Source organism: Typha angustifolia, chromosome 15 (genome assembly GCF_048772165.1).
Source record: "Typha angustifolia cultivar Huaian chromosome 15, ASM4877216v1, whole genome shotgun sequence".
Lineage (NCBI taxonomy): Eukaryota > Viridiplantae > Streptophyta > Magnoliopsida > Poales > Typhaceae > Typha > Typha angustifolia.
Window position 1 is genome coordinate 6,914,251 of NC_133253.1, and position 24,515 is coordinate 6,938,765.

At 35.0% G+C, this 24,515-nt stretch overlaps 2 protein-coding genes across 3 annotated transcripts; one reads left to right on the forward strand and one right to left on the reverse strand.

Annotated features, from left to right (window-relative positions):
• Positions 1-1,600: 1,600 nt before the first annotated feature.
• On the reverse strand, positions 1,601-11,018 carry LOC140778449 (kinesin-like protein KIN-14A). Its single transcript, XM_073123166.1, has 20 exons — positions 10,840-11,018; positions 10,262-10,419; positions 10,014-10,154; positions 9,675-9,930; positions 8,934-9,034; positions 8,775-8,843; positions 7,558-7,629; positions 7,025-7,099; positions 6,024-6,105; positions 5,740-5,835; positions 5,497-5,667; positions 5,310-5,416; positions 5,018-5,193; positions 4,753-4,917; positions 4,409-4,659; positions 4,140-4,303; positions 3,251-3,547; positions 2,769-3,157; positions 2,495-2,673; positions 1,601-2,107 (listed from the first exon to the last, which is right to left on the reverse strand). The coding sequence occupies exons 1-20, from the start codon at positions 10,904-10,906 to the stop codon at positions 2,031-2,033; spliced, it is 3,093 nt and encodes a 1,030-aa protein (XP_072979267.1). The 5' UTR covers positions 10,907-11,018; the 3' UTR covers positions 1,601-2,030.
• Positions 11,019-16,167: 5,149 nt separating this feature from the next.
• On the forward strand, positions 16,168-24,030 carry LOC140779014 (probable NAD kinase 1). Of its 2 annotated transcripts, XM_073123952.1 has the most exons (12): positions 16,168-16,369; positions 16,503-16,573; positions 16,764-16,935; positions 17,824-17,943; positions 18,611-18,807; positions 19,886-19,999; positions 20,170-20,264; positions 20,496-20,602; positions 21,006-21,079; positions 22,117-22,195; positions 23,016-23,323; positions 23,549-24,030. In XM_073123952.1, the coding sequence occupies exons 3-12, from the start codon at positions 16,791-16,793 to the stop codon at positions 23,855-23,857; spliced, it is 1,548 nt and encodes a 515-aa protein (XP_072980053.1). In that variant the 5' UTR covers positions 16,168-16,369; positions 16,503-16,573; positions 16,764-16,790; the 3' UTR covers positions 23,858-24,030. The 2 variants fall into 2 exon arrangements, with proteins under 2 accessions (XP_072980053.1, XP_072980052.1); XM_073123951.1 differs by lacking the exon at positions 16,503-16,573.
• The last annotated feature ends 485 nt before the right edge of the window (positions 24,031-24,515 follow it).

The following is a 24,515-nucleotide window of genomic DNA, read 5'->3' on the forward strand; positions in this document are numbered from 1 at the left end:
GAATAAGAAACCTTTTCTTAAAAAATAGGGAAGTGACCGCATACTTCCACCAACTTAGAAATTAAAAAATTAAAAATTAAAAAATAAAAAAAGAAAGAAATCATAGCTATATAACTTAATCTTTGTCTACCAAACCAGACATAAGAACTACGTGGGCAGCACCAACCTTCCACTCCCAAATTATTTGTGTGACGTTCTTCTTACTTGAACTCGGCTCATCCTTTGCTTAATATTAGCTACATCTCAAGTATTAGTTTTATTAAATGCATGCTTAATATTAGCTTTATAAGGATTATTTTATTACAAGTTTTAGTATGGATTAAGCCTACCTAATACGCCATCTACTGTTACTAACAGCATGGACTTCAAATTGCATGCTTTTGCTCATTGGTTTGTGAGAGCCTATTTATGATTCTTGCTTCACTTGAAAGAAAGAAAGGAAAAAATAGAGTATGCTTTACTTTTCCAATGAATTCTCTAGCAAGTCACACCAAATTCTTTTTGTCCTTATAATTTATATATTTTTTTTATAAGAATCATCATAACAAACTAGATTGGGTTTGAATAAAACATTGTTTTGAAGGTAGAGAAGAATGAGTAGGATTGAGTTGAGGTGATGTTCAACTAAAAAACTAATCATAGGTAATATTTTTGTGTGCATGGATTTATAATTGAGTATAGGTTTCAATTTTCAAACTTATAGCTTTTTTTTTAAAAAAAATAAAAAAAATAAATGTTGGAATCTATCTAGCTAACAAAATTGGTGCCAGCCAACCTAATGCCAACAATCACTACTCTGGATTGGATTAGGATGAGGTTATCTAAGTAAGTAAGAGAGAAATATGATTTGGTTGGACTTAGTCTCAACTTCCAAAGTTGCCCTGAGATGATGAGAGATTAAGCTCATCATCCTCTCTAAAAGTGAGTTTTGACTCATTGTCTACCTTCCAAATTTATTATCTAAACTTACTCTATTTTAGAAATATCAATTGCTGCTACATCAGTCCGATGAAAAAATACTAAATTTATCAGCGTTTTACGTAGGATATAATGTATTACTTTTTTCAGCACTTTATATCTTATATATATATATATAATGGTGGTCCCATCTGTGCTTTATATGAGATTTATGTATAAATATAATATATGTGAAAAGAAAAAGGGTGAGAAGATTTCACTTGTATCTCATCCATGTATGACTGACTAGTTTATGATGTATTCATAGATGAGTTGATATTAATTTTAGGAGTGAGGTTATTTTAGGTGAACAAATTTTATGAGAAGGCCCAGTTTGGTTTTTTTTTAAAAAAAAGCTCCAGTCTGATGGCATAACTGATAGGAAAAAGTTAAAACTATTAGTGCATACATATACATACTTTTTATAAACAAAGACACACACACAACAACAACAACAATATGGTCCTGCTTGTCTAAAGTGTGGCATTGTGCATTAAACAATCAACCACTTTTCTTTTTCAGTGCATGCCTATATGGACATTCTAGACTTCTTTGAACTTTATGCTACTAGGGCTTTGGCCATAAGATGCCAGGACTATCTTTATCATCAGAATATGAAGCCCTTTACAGTTAGTAATGTTAGTAATGTTAGTAATGTTACCTACCTCTGAATTGAACCACAAATCACCATAGCAACAGTATACTGCATATGGAGCAACAAACATGATGCTTATAATTTCTGTTAGACCAACTGTTAGTACAGAGAGCATGTTATGTTAAAGGAACTACAATTCTTTGTTGCTTCTGCTGCAAAGTGTAAGAATGTTATTCACTAAATACAATTCCGAGCTGCCATCGACTTCTCTACGTAAATGACACAGTTTGTTGGGCAGCAATATCTTCTTCTTGGAGCAAATGAGCAGCTCCTGCAAGTCTGGCACATTGTCTTTCCTGGAGAGCTTCGAGAAGAAGCAAACGGTGGCGGATGACATTTACGCCATGGATCTTTATGGAACCTTTCAAGCTGAAGCATCCAAATAGCATGAAACTGTCCTTTTTTGGTTCAACTATATTCATAACCATCTCTTTGTGGCCTTGGCAGATGGTTGAACAGGTGGAGGAGTCTTGGCGCTTTTGATATCATTTGGAGCTGGAACAATAAAAGGGAAACTCTAAGTGCAAACTCCTGTGAATGATGCATAAAAGTAAAATCTGAATATACTTTGATTAAATGTGCAACATTGGGAGTTATGATACTGCTCAAAAATTGGAAGAGAAGACACAGTGACAAACTCAGCTAGCGAACGAAAAAGGGTCATTTACTAGATACAATTGAGTCAAACAATCATTCTGCAATCTAAAGACAGTGAAATAGCTAGAGAGAAGGAAACCAGACTTCTGCAGTTTGTATGAGTGCTATGATGTACATTATCAGCACTGTTCTACTTGATTTATTCTGACAATTTAAAAAAAGATAGTAATCATAATACGATACTGTAGGTAAGTTTAGAATCAAGCTATGCAGATTTCAACTCACATGAATCTGCTTTCCCACCAAGTGAGGATCTTCTTGACACATTCAAACCCAGGGACTGAACATTTGTTAGTGACTGCCTCCTTATTGCCCTGGCATCAGCTGTAATTGGAGATTTTCCATCAGAAACTTTGCTTGTTCTGAGTTTAGAAGACGGTGTCTCTGCTGGAAATTGTGCATTCCTGCACATTTGAGGATAGGAAAAGAGCATAAAGTTAACTCTGCTAATCTAAACAGGTTGCAAATTTGTAGGCCATGTAATTTTCTAAAAGATTACCTTCTTTCAGAACCATTTATAAATTTCCCAATGCTTTGAAGGGATTTTCTTATCTGGTATCCTCTGCTGCCTACATTAGCATTCATGTTCCTAGCATCTGACTTAGTATTGGAGCCAATGTCATTTCTGCCGTCACTCATTTTCATCGTCTTGTCTGGTGTTTTTTGTTGAAGAGGAAAAACAGATTGGCTGTCTACTTTAGGCAGCTGCCACAGGTTAGATACCTTGAAAGCATCTGGAGAGCATTGATGGACAGCAGCTGTATCAACCGTGATAATTTTTGCATTGTTTAACTTTACTTTCGCATCTGGAATATCTTGCAAGAACATTGGATCATGTAGAATACCATTCTCTTTAAGTGCCTTGCCTTCTGAGAACGTGGAATGAAGCTGCCATCCGAAGATGCAATAATCAAAGTTCAAATTTCCAGTTAACAAAGAGAAAAAGAACATTGACTGAAAGTTTACGACATAAAGTTCTACCTTCTTTTCACTATTAGGACCTTGTATGTTTGACAAAGTATCACAAATCGGCATATAATCTGAAACAAACTTAGACTTTGAAATAGGGGATTTTAACACCTTCCTATCATCCAACTTGGTTGCTGTCCCAAACTTTGTGTTGCTTGCATTTTCAATACTCAATCTTCGAGAACGTGGCGGGGTGCGTTCTGTCATTTGTTTTGATCTCTCAATGATAGGTGTATTCTCCTTCAACTTAAATGAAGACATAGATTTCTCTGCTTCCTTGCTTGCTAATGCCTTCTTGAGACTATCTATCTGCAAATGTATTGCTATGTTAGTAAGACCTTCCAATAGGCTGGTGTTGCCATGCATGTAATTAGAATGTGAGAGTATTTTCAGCAGAAAGAAAAATTTGAGAAGCAACATTTTTGACAGAATGTAAATTTCAGTATAAGAAGAGGGCATCACTTAGTGTCATAGTAAGGATTCCCTATTGTGGAACTTGATTTAGTCCTGAAACAGTCTGCTGATATTGTGCACATCTTGCTTTGCATAAAATAACTCCTCTTACTTCCAAAGCTAGACCACTTTATTTGCAAAAAAGATGTATATTATTCATATATATGTTCTAACCAACAAAAATATAAATCTTAAAGTATCTAAAGTAATACAGCACAATCAATATCTCTTCTAATGTACATTATAAGCAATCCTTATGTACTAAGTTATTAAATGACTTCACAAAACTATTCCACATCATTCTAATGTAACGTGGCGGAAGAAATTTATTATCAAGCAAGCAACTCTGGTTGGGACGCAAACTAGCATCAAGTAAATCTAAGTGTGAAGAAACAAGATAGCTGAAGCTTCCAGCTACTGCGAACACAAAACATATTTTCATCCTTACCTGTCCTTTTAGTTCCCGAACTTCACTGCTTTCTTTGTTCATATGAGCAGCACCAAGCTCAACAGTTGATGCCCTTTGTGCAAACTTAAGTGTACTAATTGTTTCCAGATAAGAATCAGCTTCAGGGCTCACATGAGCAAACATTAACATCTTTGCATTTCCACCTATAGTAATATATGAGGGAGTTAACCAAGTTGTAATACATGCTTCTCATTGATAATCTTACCACTCGAAACTAAAAGCAAGTAAATGAAGTTATAAACTAGTACCTAGTGAGTTTTGTAGTAGTTGTGTGAGCTTGCTGTTTCTGTATGGAATGTGAGAATTCTTCAGAGCTAAGGCTGTAATGACATCTCCCAAACAGGACAGAGACTTGTTAATATGCTGGGCCTCTTTCAATCTGTCTCCTGTGGCCTCTGATCTATCAACTCTTTCACTACCTGCAAGGTCCACTAAATGCAAGCAACTACGAATTGTGTTGCCTGAAATGTCTTTGCCACTAATATGCACAGTCAAGATACTGCATGTCAAACATAAAAAAAATTATAACCTTAGATAAGGCCTCTAATTGTGCATCAGGAAAGAACTTAACGAGATCAATGATATAGGCTACCTATGAGAACGGCTGCTTCTATGATTCATTGCTGTTGAACTAAAAGCACGGTTCTTCTCACCCAATTTCATCAGATTAATAACATCATCTGTGGATTGCACAAGCTGCATTTTGGCATCTGGAAGGCTCAATTGAGAATTGTTTGAGCATGTCCGTATCTCTAACGTAATTAATGTTAAGAACCAACAGGAAAAGTTGACTTGCACTTTTTTAACAATAATAAATTTAATTAAACTAGAATAGAATATCTCACAGAAAAGGATATCTAGTACTTGATGCATCTTCTGTTAGAAGGTCGCGGACTTGCTCATTATAGATTTCAACCATTTGAACTTGGATCTCATATTTTACATCTTCTCTAGTACTTGAGATTTGGAAGAGATCATCTAAAGCCATATAATTTATTCCAATTTCCCTATCTAATCCACCTGATGGGCCACACTGATAAGCATGAAGAGATACAGAAGACTTGTAAGGGTTGGTTGTGTCAAAAAACTCTATTCAAATAATAATATGGTAATATATGTCACTATAATGAGAGTTGCTAGGGATCATACCATGGTGTGTGTTTTACCCGAACCTGTCTGGCCATAAGCAAATATGCAGACATTATAACCATCCATGACTGATCTTATCAAAGACTGTGTCTCCTTGTATACATCATCTACATATATTTTTGAAGATCTCAGTGATGTAAGAAAATTTACGAAAGAACACCAAGATAATTAGTCTGTAAAAGATTACCCTGTGTAGCAGTTGGTCCAAAAACTTTGTTAAACTGAAAAATTTTGCGTGTACTCTGCGGCTTAAGTATGTCAAGAACCATTAGTGATCCATCATTTCCAATATGATCAATGGAGCATTTCACTTCCAAGTTAAGAGGTGGCCTGATCCTGCAAAAGACTCGGATATTTCCTGTAGAATAATTGTGAGGAACTCCCCCCTCTGTAGATAACACTTTGAAAATTACAGTATACAAAATCTTACCTCTCAACTCTTGAAGCATGTTATACAAGTTCCTATTTTCTTTGACAGCTTGATGATACCCACTAGCAGCAGTAGAGAGCTCTTGAATCTGATACCCTATAGAAGAAATGGCATCAGATATTCAGAATAGTTCAAGGCTTCGCATTCAAGTCAAATCTGAGGTTTACATAATCTTTGTAGAGCTTATTGTTAAGAGCATCCCAACTAGATCAATAGTGGAGGACTGGTCTTGATGAACTGCTGAAGCAAGTTATGCTCTTCTATAACCTTAGACAGCTTCTTACCTAATTTTGAAAAATCATTTTGTAGTTGGCTCTGCATATCTAAGAAGTCCAATCTAATTCTCTGGAGTGTTGCCTTGAGTGCCTGCAAAGTGTGTTTAAGGTATTAAACACCATCCACTTGATACTCATCCTAGTAAAAGATAAAGTACTACTGACAGATTGTAGCTTCGGCAGAAAAGACAAGATAAAGAGGCTGTATGTTAATGCTTTATGCATTGATGAACAAGATTTTAGGAAAATAACTTCATATACATAAGAAGACACAAGAAATTCTGAACAATAAAACAGCTTAGTCAGGTAATAGATGACGTAAGTCATAGAATGATAGAATAAGCTGTTTAATATTGAGATAGAGAGAACACATCATTGACACTAAAAACTTCTGATGTTATTTCAAACTTGAAGTGAACAAGAAAGATTTTTAATTATGTCCAAATGCTTGGTATAAATAACCATGACCATGACGTCCTTTTCCAAACACTTCAGTTTACATATTTTGCTTTACATATGTATAAGACATGTTCATTGCTTCTTCCTTTCCATGTTCACTTAATTAGTTAATTATGTTCATTGCTTCTTCCTTTCCATGTTCACTTAACTATGTCATCTTCAGTTTCAAGTTGTACATTACATTGTCTGGAAAATCTATAAAAAGCATATCAAGCACATATTAGCAATCTTACATACATATAGCACATATTAGCAAAATTACATACATATTAACATCATATGTGAATTGACTTAATGTAGTTCTATCATGACTCAAAGATGTGCACAACAGTAAACTCCTTGGTAAGATGTTGTGTTTGCTAAGCAAGCTATTAAAGAGGTATAGTCATATATCTGATGCAAGTCTAGCTTCGTGTGTTAGCATAGTTCATACATTGTCCAGATCAACACTTATATTAATGTAATTAAAAATTTGTTAACAACTAGACATCATTCTACATTTTAACCAAGTGAAAAGTAGACATCATTCTTACAAGTATGATGATTCTTACCACAAGTTCAGTTTCTTGAGCTTCTATTAGATGCCGGTGATAACAATCAACTTTTTCCACATGCAAGTTAGAACACTGCACAAGGGAGCAAATGTATTAAAAAGGCTATCATCTCATGATAAAAATAATCGTCAACATCTAATGATGGAATTTTTTTTTGAACAAAATGAGCAAGGGCAGATTAAAAATTGATTACTGGAGTAGTAATTCTTGATATAACTTCACATATGAATCTAACTGCACTTGCCTATTAAAAAACATATGGCTACCATATGCACAATAATTAACATTATCACAGTACTTGACGGTTGACATTTATTAAGTACTTACAAATGCTCCAATAAACTCCCTGATAAAACTGAATTTAATTTTTATAATGCAGTAAATGCTGATAGAGGATAATAGACAAATGGAATTGTTTGATTGTCTACCGATCTATATGGTTTAAATATTGTAAACTAGTAAAGTACAAGCTGCAGAACATTGGTTCAAACTGAACAAATGGTAAGTTCATTCTCAAAGGCTCAGTATACCTCATTCTCTTGAGTTGACTCACTGCTAACCGTATTTCCTTCAGTGGAAAGAACTTGAAGAACTGATTTTAGCTACATAACAGGTAAATTTGCATGTTAGAGATATGAGATTTCTATGACAAAAACAAACAGGAAATTGCATAGCTATATTTCTATCATATACAAAAATATACTGAATTATGACGCAAGAAAATATCAAGCCTACACTAAATATCTAGCCAACTATCTACAGTGAAAAAGAGAGCATCATATCTGTTCTTGGATGTCTCAGACATGATATCACATTGATTGAACAATGAGCTAGGTTTTAAGTATGACTGACTGGAAAAGAGCAAATATGCTGCATCTAGGAATCCTGACCGCCTCTTATATCTAGCACGGTTTCCACTAGTTTCTAATGCTCTTCCTTCCAGAGAAATGAGAATGAAAAATACAAGGTAGCAATCATCATCAAGACCCCTCATAGTTATCTAGCATGCCAATGATAAAGCATGAAACACAGATAAAAGAAAAGTTGAAGAATTAGACGGCTTAGTTTTATAATAGTTATATACTCATAACTTCATGCATCAATTAGGGACAAGAATTATATTTTCTGTTCTTCAGTTTAGTTGTTATAATTTGTTAAAAGAGTATTCCTATGCATGAGGCATCTACCAATGCAGGATCTAGGGATAGCAATATGTGCATAACTTTCCTCATAGTTTGTTAAAAGTTTCCATGACATGAATTGGCGTCAATATGGTCCATCGGTAGAACACAAGGGATGCCCTTTGTTAAAATGTGCATTAATGATTTACACAACAGTTGTAGTCATGCATATTTTCAGCTAAGTTCATTCCTCATGCGTCTTTTCATATATAGACACTGGAAGCATTGCACATGTGCATTTATGAATAGATTTACGTGCAAAAATCCTTGTGTTCATGCATTTGTAGTGATATGTTACTGATGCAGCTAATGCCCACATTTATGCTTTGCAACAGAGGGATAGGAATAAGGAGGTTGCGATAGAGAATTAAGGACCATATATTTGATATGATTAAGCAAACTTTCAGATGCAAAGGCATGATCAGAGTTTGTGTAGTAGATAGAAAAAGAGAAAAGTATAGGATGCACGAGTTTTGTTGAAGACAAAATGAAGATGATAGAGGGAATTCCTTTTGCATCAAAAGAAAGAACTGATCAGAAAGAAAGGTGCTAGAGTAATATTTTACCTCACACAAGTTTACTTGTGGTTCTTCCAGACCTTCTGAAATAATCTTATTGAATAGCTCTATTGGATCCTAGAGTAAGACCATGTCCAAGTAACAGTAGTCAACATCTGATAAATGATTATCATATAAAGCAGATGATACACTTGAAATAACTATTACCAATCGTCCTTGCCTCCAAAGATCCAGAATGTTTTGATTGATGTTTTCCTTTGAATTAAACATACAATCAGATAGTACTCTCAGAAGTGAGTCCATTGCATCTGAAACACATACATATGAAATAGAGAATTACACAAGTCATAGTACAAGCATATTGTTATGCCGGATGCACTTAAACCTCTTATCACCCATTGAGCTATTTATATAAAGAATTAGAGTACAAACTTTATGTTCAATTATTGAAAAAATATTTAATACTTTTTCTACTTTTGGGGTACCAAGAGAGGTGGAGAAGTTGATCTTTCTTCCAAAGATTTTATTTCTCTCCACCTTGATATAAAGCATCACAAATCTGATTGCAGAATTAGTTGTTTGAAATATACTAAATCTCCCCTAAAGGATTATGCATGTATATATGCCAGCCTACTACATATGTTCCCCTTGATTCACGCATAGTAAGCAAGATGCAAGTTAAAAGTCTCCTATTTGGAATATTAATGCATCTTAAGAGTTTATTGCAAAAAGGTTATGAGGCTTAACTTATGGTTTGGTCTACCTACGTATTGCCCTCCCTCAAATGTAAGAGGAGAGACCAAATATCAAGTTCAACTGTCGAATGATTCATGTAGAGAGTACTAAGTCTGACCAAAGAGCATATCAAATAATAAGAACTAACAAGGCCCTAAAATGACAATCATAGTAAATAACAACATTACTAAGGAAGAAACCCGCAGCACACACCTGAACTATTTTGATTCACACTTTGTGAAGATTGCTGCTTCTCAAGAGCTGTCGACATGTCCAAACGTCTACAATTGACCGAGGATCCTGACGAAGCGAGGTGAGACTGAGTCCGACCAGCAGATTGAGGAACTAAAGGCGATTTCATGTACTTCCAAGGCCCACTTCCTCCAGTATACTGCTTCCATTCATGAAATGACTTCAAAGCAAGAATACAATCAACTATTTTAGTTGTTGATCCAGCCTCCAGATTCTCCTGAAGAAACCATTGTATTGTGTTAAAGGTGCTGAGAAGAAAAATGGGAAACTTTAATCCATATTTCTTAGTATGTAATTAACCCTTTCGATATCCGAAGCTTCAAAGCTCGGAAGCTTTAGCTCCTCGACAGCAACCAGGAAGTTCCTGATGTTCTCGAAGTACTGATAAGCAGGTAAAGGTTGGCTGTCCCAGGTGGCTCCAGTTTGCTGGTTTGCGACAACCTTGAAGAAATGTAGCAAGAAATGGAAACATGCCATGGAAAATAAGAACCAAAAGGCACAAGAAAGAAAATAATTGAAGTGAAATGAGGGACTAGTACACAGTTTACCTTGGGAACGGCCCCCGGCTGGATCTTGTTGATGGTGTTGCAGAGAATGAGGCCACTCCTCAAGCAGGAGATGAATTCCAGTTCCGAGGGCTGCGGGGACAAGCAGAGAGGTCCAACCATGGTCTCAAGCCACGCGGCGGCTTGGAATCGCCTCAAGGCTGCCAGAATAAGAGGCAAGCAATGGTTGATCTAGGTTTTGGCAGAAATAACCAAACTCTTTCTAGCTTTCCAGGAAGGCAGGAAAAGAAAGTATTGAGAAAAGGAGATCTAATTTGATTCAGACTGATGAAGACAAAAGCAACTGAATGATGACCCCTCGATGACCAGAGCGGGAAATTCAACAAGAAACCAAGATCTTGTTAAGACCCAAGAAAACCCACTTCAAGATCATTTAATTTAAAAAAACCATCTTTTTATAAGAAAACCCGATTGAAAGTTCAATCAGAAAGCCTTTTCCGTCCAAAAGAATGACACACTCAAACATTCGATTCTCCCCAACAAATATTGGAAATGGAAAGAGTGGGTAAGAAAGAGAGAGAGAGAGAGAGAGAGAGAGAGAGATCGAGAGGGAGGCAGACCAGCTTCTTCTGCTCTTCTTGACGCCAAGCGCCCATCTCTGAAAGAAACTCTACAAGGCCCCTCCATTATCCCTCGTTCTTCTTCTTCGTCGTCTTCTTCTTCTTCTTCTTCTCAAAAACCAAAGAAGAGAGAAGACAGAGAGAGATTTGGAGGCGAAGGTGGAAGAGAACAGAGGAGACTCGGGAATCGTAACGTTAAAATAAGGAAGGAAGAAAGAAAGAATGTCCAGAAGAAGGGCCGGGTGGATTTGAATTTGAATTGGTAGGGCCCGTCAAGACAGCCGTTAATGTTCGATGTGAGCCCTTCATCTCGATCTCCTCCTCACCACGTCATCCGACGGCTCAGATCGTGTCTGGGTTATTTTTACCGCTACAAGTCAAAAGACTATTTAATATCAAGTACTCTCGCCGATCTTACTAAATGATCAACTTAAGTTTATTTATGCGGACAGTACTAGAAAATGTTGATCCTTAAATATGAAGAACAATGCCTAGATATGAGTAGGAAATCTTGATCTCCTCCTCTCCACCGCAAGCATATGTTTCGTTCAATCAAAACTTAATAAATTAGATAGGCTGAGTAATGTAGCTCAACAGAGGTTATGGGTTCGAATTCCCTCATGGATTTTTTTTTTTTTAAAAAAAAATTGAGTGAAATGTCCCTGTATTAAATTTCAAATTTGTCAATAGTTACAGAGGGGATGTGGCCAAAACCTTATCACAACATTGTTGGATGGACTTGCTTGTTAGGCCATGAGCATTCCATGTGTTACAATGACTTGTGTATATGACTCTAGTATAGGGGTAGAGTGGAGATAAGATTAGAGCAATGTTTGATAATACCAGAGATAGTCTAATTGACCTCTACTTTAGTCTAATTGACCTACCCTATAAATCAAAACTCTTCTCTTATACATTGTGTGGTCGACATGGTTGCGTAGGTGGTGTGGCCAATGGACCACCAATAACAGTAATCGTCGATTTTTTCTCTCTCTCTTTTCCTTCGTCTTGATCTTCTCGAGGAAGACCGAGCCAACCTAATTTATTTCGAATTCGGATCTGGATTTCGAATCCAACAGACATGATCCAAACTTAATAAGTCATGGGCTATGGTTAAGCCTCCAACCTAGTCCTGGTTGTTAATGTGGATCTATAAGGTATTGACCCAATTGAGACATATGCATTAATAATATTGAGTTATAATTTACATAGAGCATATTAGAGTTATAATTTACATTATTATTACCTATGATGTTATTATTAATATTATTATAAGCATGCTTAGTGAAAATTTTATTTTATATTGTTGGATTTAAATTTATTTAAAGTTATAGATTTTGGTTTTATTTAACTTTTGAGTGAATTTTATTCACTGAACTAATATTGTTAGCTCATTTTAGGTACTAGTAAACATAACAATTGAGTGAGATACACTGAGACCTTACCCTCACTTAGGATCTACCCCTTTTTATCTTCAGTTCTTTTAGTCTTTAATTCAATTTGATTAGAGACACATTCGTATTAATATTAGTCATTTTTATTTATTATTGGATTATATTTATTAGAATTAGATATTTATATTAAAATTTTATCATTACAGACTTATAATAATTATTTTAAGGCCTCGTGTATTTTAAGTGTATTGAGATAAGTGTTTACAAGATGACTTGCATTCTAGAAAGAGAAGTGCTTGTAGTCAGTAATATTGATAGATATTCTATCAAATGAATATGTGTATGATTTTAGCTTATTTCCTAATAGAGTTAATTCAATTGTCTAATTTATATATCATAGAGGGTTAGCCCATAATCTACTAAAATAAATAAAACGTTGTATATGTATTTATTATGTAAAGCATAATATAACACCAGTAACTTTCAAGGCTTACCAACCAACTCTTTATAGAATGATAGGTATCTTTCTCTACAATCAAGGATGCCATAAGATTGGCTCCAATCCCAACGTGGAGAAAATTATTTTATGGTTTGATGACTTAGCTCAATAGCTTGAATCAGTTGATAGCTCAACGGTGTGGTGATTTGAAATAGCAACTCAGTAGTGCGATACTTTGGAGTAAATGTCTTAGTGACGTTTTGTTCAGAGGAATCATTTAACGACACACGGCTTAAAGTCTAGACTATGTGGCTTAGTATGTTGGCTAAAGATGGCAGGACCTAAGTGCTTTTATATTTAAGGATGATTAACTCTTTGTCCAGTTCATATCTAATTTTCAAGCTATTGAATGATAGAAAAAATAAACTTTCAAGGCTTATGTATTTGAGTTCGGATTCAATGCGAGTTAGTCGAATTGTATTATTAGATGCACTGTTGATTGAAGAAATCATCAAACTAATGTAAAGTTTTTGACCAAACTAGCCCTCTTTTAAATTTTATTTACCGAAATAAATAACACCCCAAATTTAATATAAAAAATTATCTATTTCACTTTAGTCCTAAGTAAATCGCTAAATTGTTAAACGTTGTACTCATCCAAAAATAAAATACTAATCATATCAAAAGTTTTTTAAATAAGATTTTATCATATCAACATTTTTATCAAAAGAAAACACTAAAAAATTCAGCAATTTAATAGAGAAAGTGGGCACATAAAATGCTGAACAACTAAGCGTCTTATTGTTAAATTTACTAAGATATTAATCGTTTTGCTAAAACGCTGAATTACTCACTTTCCTAGATCATACCTTTTTAATTATTTTGAACATATGATACATCATTGTGAAAATGAAAGAAGAAAGAATGTAATGATTTTCATTAAGCTTAATCGAACCTCAATCGAAAAAGATATAGATTAAACTATAAAGAAAAAATTATAGCGTCATAACTTTATACTCGGTTACTCATTCAAGTCATAAAATATGTTATTGTGAAGATATAAAAAAAATATCTATGGGTTGGAACAACGTAGTTCCTCGAAACCAACTATGCTCAGAATTGCATAATCAAGACCATAGCACCTCCAAATTTTATTTTAAATTTTTTCTAATAAAATGTTCAACAATTGGGCGTTTTACAAAATAAACTTTTTAATATTTCTATTCAATCGTAGGGCCACAGTTTGATATTAAATTTAATATATAATCTATTTGGGTATATAAATTTAAAAAAAAAGAGACTAGTTTGGTCAAAACCTCAACCAATGTGTTTCAATCTACCTTTCAAGATATCTACTCTATTTTCCCTCTTTCTTCTTTCTGCTAACCAACTTCTAATGCAACTATTCATCAACAACCCACGTAGTGGGGGAATGAACATAAGAAGACAAAGGAGTCACCCACATCCCATTTCTCCACGTCTCCACCCAAACTTATGAAGATTCTCCACCCACAACTTGTAGTAGACCAGTAGGTCCTCCTGTCCTAGATTTAGATTTTTTTTTATTTGTTGCATACAAATAGCTGACTAAGATGACGATTTTTAAATATAAGTATCTGACAATATCAATTATTTATATAAAAATTTAAAAATTACTAAAAAATTAAACTTTATAATTTTTTAATACCTTTTAAATTTTTATACTCAGATTTAATGATGCTCGTCTAATTATAACTAGTTTGACCAATCCACTGAGATTATAACCGTCCAATCTTGTGGTGGGAATATTGCGAATTAAAGTTGGGCCTAACTTGCATGCTGATGGTGGGCCAGTTCTCTTTGGTGAATTTTCCTTTTTATTTTTTTTGGTTAATTACATTGAGCTCGCTCTACTTATCAATTTACCACGTAGATTTTATTGAATTAAATTTCTTTTTTTACTGCATAGAACCCTCCAACTAAAGATTGTTGCTGTCCCAAACTAAGATTTTTTACTTGTCATGGAGGCTGCCTCTCTCTCTCTCTCTCTCTCTCTCTCATTTAGCCAGAAACTATTGACCTACTTGTTATTAATCGAAGGGTTGTTTTTGAAAAAATGTTATATGGTGAGCCATTCTAAAGCTAAATAACAAATGGGGTATAATGCTTACTTTGAGTTTAAGAATTTTTCTGAATTGATTTAGGGACCCTTAAATTGGTTCAGTAACTAAACATATTTTTATCTTTTTCATATCTAGTCAAGTTTACTCTTATATTGATTCTGTAAAGATTGTTCCTATATGATAATAATCAAAGTCCGAAATTCAGATTTTTGACTCGTCGTTGAGGCTCTCTCTCTTATTTAGCTAGACACTATTGACCTTGTTCTAAAGACTAAGATTAATCAAAATATTATTCCTGAAAAAATTTTATATGGTGATAGCCATTTCGGTGCTAAAAAAACAAATGTGGTACAATGTTTACTTTGAGCTTACAGACTCTCCTGAATTGATTTAGGGACTCTTAAATTGGTTCAGTAACAAAACATATTTTCATTTTTTTTTATATCTAATCAAGTTTACTCTTTAGAAAATCAATCCTACAAGCCAGGAACCTAGTGGAAGACTGTAGGGTTTTGATGAGTGGGATCAGGGAGTGGAAAGTCTTCGATGTGTTTCGTGAGGCTAACAAAGTGGCGGACTAGGCCACCAACTTTGGGTAAAATGCACTCGGCCCTTGCTATGTGTATGTGTGAGATCTAAGGGACCCTATTCACCTAGATCTATGTAATCTGTTGTATTTTGATTCTCCGGATTAACCAACCAGACAAATTAATCTAGCTCCTCGCACTTCAAAAAAAAAAGAAAAAAAAAGAAAAAATAAACTAACTAATCGAATTAGAGGCTTAGTTTCAAAACAAATTATACATGTTTTAGTGTTTAGGGTTTAGGGCTCCAGAGAAAAACATGGCAAAGACTATTCATAGAGAAACTAGTGCTGTTTTAGTAGGCAACTTTTCCTTATTTAATTTCCATAAAGATATTTTGATTTTGAACCGACCTGAATAGACTAGATTTTATTTCCAACCACTCTGGCTTCGGTGGGGCCATCTAGCTTGCACTTGTCTAGATGCCTAGATATAATTAAATGAACGAAATACTTTATGTAAGTTATAAATTATAAATTAATATATGTATATATTAGTAAATATTTATAAATGTTAAGCTAATAATGCCTTTTAATAAACTAAGCACGATTCCATTTGGCCATATATATATATATATATATATATATATATATATAATTCTATGAACTATTATTATTTTTTATATGGTAAAAAAAAGAAAATCAAAGAGTGGTATGCAGCTATGTATATATAATGAAAACAATTACAGCTCTAAAGTATAATTTCCATTACAGTATGAGTATGTAGACCGGACAGCTGATCAAATTTGTGACGTTGAATAAATAATGGCAGCGTTGACGTTGACCAATTGGTGCTCTTCCCGTGATCCCCAGAACGTGACGTGGGGCGTTTGGTGTCATCCGACTTCCGCCCTTTCCGACGCCGTTGTCCGTGTGGGGGTCCCGATTCGCCACCCACCTGACTTCCCTGCTTTTCCTCCTCTTTCCAATTTAAACCCTTCCCCGATTCGTTAAGCCTCACGCGATCTCTCCATTGCTGGCCGCCATGTTTCCAGATGAGCTAGTGCAACAGGTAGTAGTTCTTGTTTCAGAATAATTTTCCTCTCAATTTGAGTTGATTAAATGCAAATCCGGACTGTTTTGGTAGTTCGAGCTGGCATCTAAGCCTTGATTTTGTTATTTTTCCTCTCAATTGTGGTAGCTAGGCATGCAGTTGTATGCGAAATCTTTGCTCGGGGTTGGAATCATCAATAAATGAGCTTTCTTTGGTTCAAATGTGAGCCTTGACCTATCAATTCCATCTCTCCTCGCACAATTATATGATAAGAACACCTAAGCAACTCCAACATCCTGATCGTATCTTATTAGAAATCTTCCCAATTTAACCTACTGTTACATTTTTTTTTGGTGGGGTATATTGATCTATATTTTATTGGTTTCTAATGTCTTTTATCTTTTTGTAACAGGCTTCTGTTGATAAAGTAAACATTGATATGGCTTTTTCACGTCCAAAAGAAAATGGACATCTTGCTCCAGTTACTGCCTCGAAATCAGAAAAGTCAAGTTATGAACTTCTTCCTCAGACGCCTGTCAAGACAACAGATGATCATCTTGTTGAATTCTCAGAGACTTTGAGAAGTAAGAATATCACTTTAAGTTATTTCTAGCATGATTCATGGAGAACTGTTACGATTCTTTTAAAAACCCAATGAACATAACATATAGATATAACTATAAGGTGTTCGTGTATATATATAGAGAGAGAGAGAGACGGAGACGGAGACGGAGGTGGAGACGGAGAGAGAGAGAGAGAGAGAGAGTTGAACTAGAAAATTTATGTTAAAACTTTGGGTGAAGTTTTGACACTTTTTAGCCATTGATTACACTTCAGGATTGTAAAAAAAAAAATAATCTCAACATGGAGATTGGAGAGAGATAAACTACTCACTTTATTTCACCTTGTGATGATTTTTTTTTGCAAATATCAGGGCGCAGTTAGTGGTTGGAAAAGTGTTATATCTTTTTTACAAGATATAACATAAAGTTTGCACTCTGGCCCATATATATAGATGCTCTTTACTCATAAATTTAGTTAACCATAGTCTGCAATTTCTTTTATGCTTGGATTATGATGAAACACTGTTTGATGTTGAGTAATTTTAATCAGCTAGGAAAACAACCAAGCAAAGTCAATTGGAAGACTTGACTAAGTTCCCAGCTCTCTTGAATTTCAATATTTAAAGGATGTTTCTAGTTGTGTATGATTATATGTAGGAATTCAAGTTTTATAATGTACTTCTGAGTTTAAGTCATTGTTTTAGCTAAAATCAGATTTTCTTTGAGATAATTGAAATTCTACGAAGAAGCTTTTGAAATTTCCTTGTTGCATACTCTCTTTGGGAAGAACTTCTTGTATTCTGTATAACACTTTCTCTTTAATCAATCAAGAATTTTCTTTACGTGACTAATGTTATATGCCTTGTTTATTTGTGGGCTAAAGTATAAATTTTCCGTTGCAACTGTTAGCTGTTGCGAAATCATTACGACGAGTCGCAGAAGCAAAAGCAGCTGCACAAGCAGAGGCAGCAGAATGGAAGCGTAAATACGAATTAGAGAGGGCACGCAGCCTCCAATATGAACATGAAGGTTTCCCATCTATCAGAAATTGCTTTTTACTCATCTTGGTTTACTCTTGACTCTTGAGTGTTGACTTATATTGCATAGTGAGTCCAGAAAAAGGAAGTTATTATGTGCTAAATTGTTGTTAGGATGTTTCATGAACAAAACAAATATGTAAAATTTTGTAGTTAAGCTGCATGGTGCAGTCTTGAAATTTTACATGGAAATCTGAAGTCATCTAGATATTACTATAAGCTGCAAGTTAACCAACCTTCCTATGACAGTAACCTAAATGCAAAAAGTTCAGAGGTTGCTCTGAGTTCCACTACATTATGGCGCCTTGTCACATGGTTCTTACTTCTTACTTCTTACTTCCTACTTCTTACTTCTTTGTAGCAATGATAGATTGATGATGAAAATCATAGGCATGTGAATACTATATATTATAGACCCTCATCGGTGGATCTTAGTACAATTTGTTGTAAGAAATGAACATATACATATTGATTACAAGAAAATGAATAAATTTAAAGTGATCGACTAATTATTTCTTTTTAAAATCATTTGAAGAAATAAAATCTTTCGAATTCCCTTTTTTCTATTGTTAAGGTGTTGAATTTTGTTGAGTGAGACCTTTATTCTTTATTTTATGCATATTTCATCCAATGATATGCGATCATTTTCTGAATTGTAGTCCTGCGATCCGAAGGCTGTCCTTGTTGTTCCAAAGATGAGAAGATGGAGAACCCATCCGATAAATTTGTGGCGCGTTCTCGTGCTATGCAACAAACTGAATGTTGTGGAACTAGTGGAATTTGTTCGCATGAGATTCTCAGGGATGAAGTTGCAGGCTCCAATTCAAATTCAGTACGCAAAATGGTGGCAAGAAAGGTAAACACAATGTAGGCTTGTTTCTCCCACTATCTTCATCCGGTGAATGCCTTTAAATTTTTAACCTAAATGACCAATTTCAGTAATTTATCTTGATAACCCTATTACCACTAGAATTTGACCTAAGCGTCCATTTTCCTTTGCGAGTTTCCAGCAATTTCCATTGAATCTTGTTGATCTTGTCAAAATTCTCAATATTGAAATTGATCTGCTATTGTTTAATATTTTAATTTGACATCATAAAATGTCCTTCTATTATATCCTAGACCCTTTATTTCTCCTTTCGAATGATTCAAAGTCCTTGTGTGCAAATGTTTGGATGATGATGATGCCCAAGATGGATGCATCCACCAAAAAGTAGCAGTTCACTAAGATAGTGACCACAGGGAGTTACAAAGCCTAATAAATGTCATATAGCTTACTAGATGGGTCAAAAATACTAAAGCACAATGCAGTTGTAAACCAATACCCATATATAATATTAGGCTGAGCTAATGGCTGTACATATGGTAGAGCTATTAAGTGTTTAAGAGCCTGAATTTAATCTGTTCGAGGCTAAGTACCTTCTTTTATATCAAATCCCCTGATATGTTGATTCATTTTCTTAAGCTATTGATATCTTCTAGTCAATCTCATAAAGTTTGCTTTTTTTCCATGTTGTTGGCTGGTCATTCTATGTTGAGTTGACTTCTGTACTGATTTTCTTGCTGTTTCTTTCTGTAAATACAAACTTTACCCGTTAGTAGCATAATAAAGTTGGTTCTCTTTTATGTCACTGGGTCCTTGTGTCCACCGAAATTATCTGTGATTGCTGAAACTGTGATACAAGTATATAACATTCATGTGTATGTTATCTGAGAATTTCTATGAAGCTGCTAATGCAAATTCTTAAGGGAATAAGAGCAATTTGACAGATAGGCACACACCACACCAGATATACGAACTTAGGTTATGTAAATAAGATCATTCAAACCTTTTATTTCTCTTGAGTAACTTATCTGATTTTTTTTTTCCTTCTAAGTGGTCTGGTCTATAATTAGTGCAAGTTCCAATAAGGTATCTCTTTTACACATTCCAGGCATCCTTTAAACTTTCATGGGGTTGCAATGGAGACAAAAGTGGCCAGCACAAGCATGAAGTTGTGTCCTTTGAGAAAGGAGATATAACAACTGCAGAGCGCAGCAGTAAGCAAGTAATTTGTCCCCTTTGATTATAAATAAATTTGTAACAACCATGTTGCATTAAGAACTGCCTCTTCTTTTTAGGTTATGTCTATGAAATGCATCAAGACTCTAAACATTAGTACTTAATGCTTGCTTTATTTTCTCTTCCTTTGCTTACTTTAATCATATTTTTTTTCAGATTTTGCTGAAATGGGAATCCTCGCCGCAAACTGTTCTGATTGTGAATAAGCCAAATTCTACTACTGTTCGTACACTCTGTGCTGAAATGGTCAGGTGTGCTTTCTAGAATCTTTTTTAGCAATTATCATCATACTCCAATTCTTCTGCTTCCTTTGTTGATGTCCTTTTGTAACAGTTTCAGGACATCCTTCTATCTATTGTAAAGAAATTCTATTTTGGCTAACTCAATTACACTATATCATTCTATTTGTAATTTCTTTAATACTTCACAATGTCCTTATCATCTAGTTGGCTGTTATGTAGCTTCATTTTTATTTTCCACAGATGGCTGAAGAAGCAGAAGAATATAAATGTTTTCGTAGAGCCTCGGGTGAGGAATGAACTTCTTACAGAGTCTTCTTACTTTGACTATGTCCAGACATGGGAAGATGGTAAGTGAGAAAATCTTAGATCTCACATTTCTAGTAACTTAATACAAATGGGTGTCTTGGTGTCAATCTATATATAGTACAAAAATCATAGAATATAGAATCTGGAGTCGTGAACACAGTTAGATCCTATGGAACCGAATGACTTTTCATGTCCATATTCTATAATTTTGACTCAAAGTCAACCTTTTACTCATTTTATCATATTGTGAAGTCTGTAGTGATATTGAGCAGAGCAATTGGTGAGTTAACAGTTGTATCAAGGATCGCAACATTGTTTTGTTCAAATATTGTAAAAGTCTCCACTTAGTCGATCTTTTCTGCAAATCATGATATAATATTCTTTAAATCAGTATTTTGGCTTGCATTATGTGCTCTCTGTGTTTAACTAATTCATACACAACAGATGAGGAAATAAAGCTCCTCCACACAAAGGTTGATCTTGTCATAACTCTTGGTGGTGATGGAACAGTTCTGTGGGTATGCAACTTGAAACCTTTTTGTATTCTAAATTTCTAAATTAGGAATAATGTTTTGATGGAACAATTTCTTTTCTTAAGTTCCTCATATTCTATCTAATTCTAGAACTTCCTGAAAGTAATATTCAAGGCACGAAATTATGCAAGTAAACTAAATATATTTGCTTCATATTTTATTGATTAATTCATGTGCAATAGAGAATAGACTCCAGCACATCAGGAGTGGATGACTTCTTAAGAGTAACAAATTCTTAGTTTGGAAAGGTTAAGAGGGCTGTATCCATATAGGTAGTATAGAAACCAAGTGCTAATTTGCTGACCTAAAATATCTTAAATCAAGCTCAATGTAGAAAATCATGGAAATGCAAAAGAAATAAATGCGATAAATAGGAAAAAAAATCTGAATAAAATAAAGGGCCGGTCTCTAATTCGAAAGTTGCCATCTTTCTTCTTTAAATACATTCTTTCATGGCTTTGCCATTCCGTCATGCAGTCCTCAAATATGCTTGATTTATTGAAGCCTATTATTAGTGAAATTGATTACATAATTATCATTTTGAAATTTAGCCTATATTGGAGTAAAAGCTTTTCAATTTTCTACATGCCTTCTCAATTGTAAGCTATTCTTTTGGTAGATCCTTTGCTTAGCTATCATCATGAATGTTGATAACTTGACATTAGCGAATAACTCATTATTGAGAGCATTCTGTAAGTTGAAATTAGCAGATTCTCTTTAGGACTATTTAATATATCTTGAATATCTAGATTCAGTAGGTAAACACAGAATTTGAGCATTTCTGCAAGTAGAACGCATGCATATCATCTTCTTCGTAAGATGTGCTTGTTGCAACTATAGTATACATACTGAAACAATCAATTTTACCCGGACATCAATCATGCATATTCAAACTTCAGTTGTTGGACAGCTTGTATATTTTCTACCATTGATTTGCATTAATTATTTTAAGATGCAAACCGCTACTTAGTTACTTTTCACGGAACTCTAGATCATGATAATGATATAATTTCTTTATACAGGCAGCGTCATTGTTTAAAGGACCAGTTCCTCCTGTTGTTCCTTTCTCCCTTGGATCATTGGGCTTCATGACAGCTTTCCGTATCCTCTTATTATTATTATTTATTTCAGAACTATAACTGCACTGATGTTTACCATCTGAACTTCAAATAGTATCTCTATGCTCAAGTGACTGATACTTTTGGCTATCATGTCTCTATACGCACACATTTTCCAATTTTTTCTATATGTTTTTGTTCCTTCTTTTCTTATTTACATATTCTGCTATACATGCCATGTAGCCTGTTGGGCTAGCTCCAATACCAACTCAAAGATGCACTTTTCAATGTTATTCAGTTTGTCTAATGCAAACTCCCTTTTCTCCTATAATTGCTGAATGATAGCATAAGAAAACAGATAGAGAGTAAACATGTTAAATAATTAGACAGCAGAAATGACCGGGATTAAGAAGCATTCTTTACATCAGAACTCAAAAGAAATATGAAAACTGATTTGATATTTGTTTTTGTTATAATGGATGATTCTTGGGGTTTCATAAGTGAATCTTAGAGCAAGTCATTAAGGCTTTTTTTTCATGCTTTAATGGTTAGAAGCATTGGTGTCGAGCTTGATCTCTCATATGTACATCAATATGTCACCATATGTACATCGGTATGTCACCAACCTTGAGGAATGTGAATCTTGAATATCAACAAATATTACTCTGGCATCATTATTCTTGCAATGCTTGACCAAAGTTTACCTTTTGGCACAAATATTTTGGAACTATATATATGTTGTGTGGAGAATAAAGGAGGTGAACTTTGCATGTCTGTGCTATGATAGTGAAAATTACTTTGTATAGAACGTAATGCTGCTTAGTCATAATTGCTTTATTCTTTTAATCTTTAACGTCTTCTAGATATTGAGCATTACCAAGATTGTTTAGATACTATACTGAAAGGACCATTTAGCATCACATTGCGCCACCGACTACAGTGTCACGTGATCCGTGAGGCAGCTAAGGACGAATTGGAAACTGAGGAGCCAATTTTGGTACTGAATGAGATTACAATTGATCGTGGAATATCATCATATCTCACTTATCTGGAGTGCTACTGTGACAGCTCTTTTGTCACATGTGTACAAGGGGACGGTTTGATACTATCAACAACATCTGGAAGCACAGCTTACTCGTTGGCAGCTGGAGGATCAATGGTCCATCCACAGGCATGCTTTTACCTTTCATCTTTTCCATCGTATTTTATGTTTAGGAGTTTCTCCTGGTAAAAAGGAAAATTCAGCACACTGGAAAACACTACCTGAATTTAGTTTTTCCCCCTTGATATCCTTCCAGGTTTTCTTTGTGATACTTATAAACATCCTACTTTGACATATCAAACTGCTTATACTGGATCTGCGGCTGTTTAATCTGTATGTGATATCAAACTGCAGGTTCCTGCAATACTCTTCACACCGATCTGCCCACATTCATTGTCATTCAGGCCTTTGATTTTACCAGAGTATGTGACTTTGCGAGTTCAAGTACCTTTCAACAGTAGAGGGCATGCATGGGCGTCTTTTGATGGCAAGGACCGGAAGCAGTTGTCTGCCGGCGATGCGCTTATCTGCAGTATGGCACCTTGGCCAGTGCCCACAGCTTGTCAGGTGGACTCGACGACCGACTTCCTCCGCAGCATCCATGAGGGCCTTCATTGGAATCTGAGGAAGAGCCAATCATTTGATGGACCCCGGGATTCTTAGACCAGCCATTGTATGAACTTATGATCAAAACGCAAGAACTCCCGGAACCAGTAGCCTGGGGCTGATCCAATGAATTTTCCCTGTTATTCAGTCGTACAAGTATCGACTCCCTCACCACTTTTGTAGTAACCAGAAATATATAACAATAATAATAATAATAGATTTAATGCGTATGCATTGGCAAAATCTCTGATGTAGAAGTTCTAAGCTTATTGGCTTCACAGAAGATAAACTGAATCTTGATAATGCTGAAACTAGCAACGATAGTTTGAGCATTCTCAACGACACGAGAGATATTCTGGGGAGTGTCGCAATCCCCATTGATGATATCTGCGAGGTGTTTTAGTCTAATTCAATGAGAAAATTGGTTGATATTCTTTTCGTGGCACTCGAGCAAGGCCATTTGGAAGGCAGTGACTTCCAAGTGAACAACAGAGGACACTACGATGATGGCTGCCTGCCAAGAGAGGGACGCTAAAAGGAACGCGAATAATAAACCCCAGACATCCAACTGCCTGACCTTTGATTGATAAAGCTACCATCACTGGTTAAACTTAGACGCATTCAGTTTCAAAAGTTTAATAGGCCTCAGGACTTAAATCATAAAAATAATACAAAATATAAACTTCGAGGTAGGGGCAAGGGTGTCAAATGCCCA

Bases quoted from the DNA above. Each gene is read 5' to 3' on its own strand.
- LOC140779014 (XM_073123951.1), top strand. From the start codon at position 16,343: ATGTTTCCAGATGAGCTAGTGCAACAG. The intron at 17,944-18,610 runs GTTTCCCATCTA...TCTGAATTGTAG, and splicing joins CCTCCAATATGAACATGAAG to TCCTGCGATCCGAAGGCTGT. The intron at 20,000-20,169 runs GTAATTTGTCCC...ATTTTTTTTCAG, and splicing joins CAGAGCGCAGCAGTAAGCAA to ATTTTGCTGAAATGGGAATC.
- LOC140778449 (XM_073123166.1), bottom strand. From the start codon at position 10,906: ATGGAGGGGCCTTGTAGAGTTTCTTTCAGAGATGGGCGCTTGGCGTCA. The intron at 3,548-4,139 runs GTAAGGATGAAA...ATACATTTGCAG, and splicing joins TTCGGGAACTAAAAGGACAG to ATAGATAGTCTCAAGAAGGC. The intron at 2,108-2,494 runs GTGAGTTGAAAT...TTATTGTTCCAG, and splicing joins TGGTGGGAAAGCAGATTCAT to CTCCAAATGATATCAAAAGC.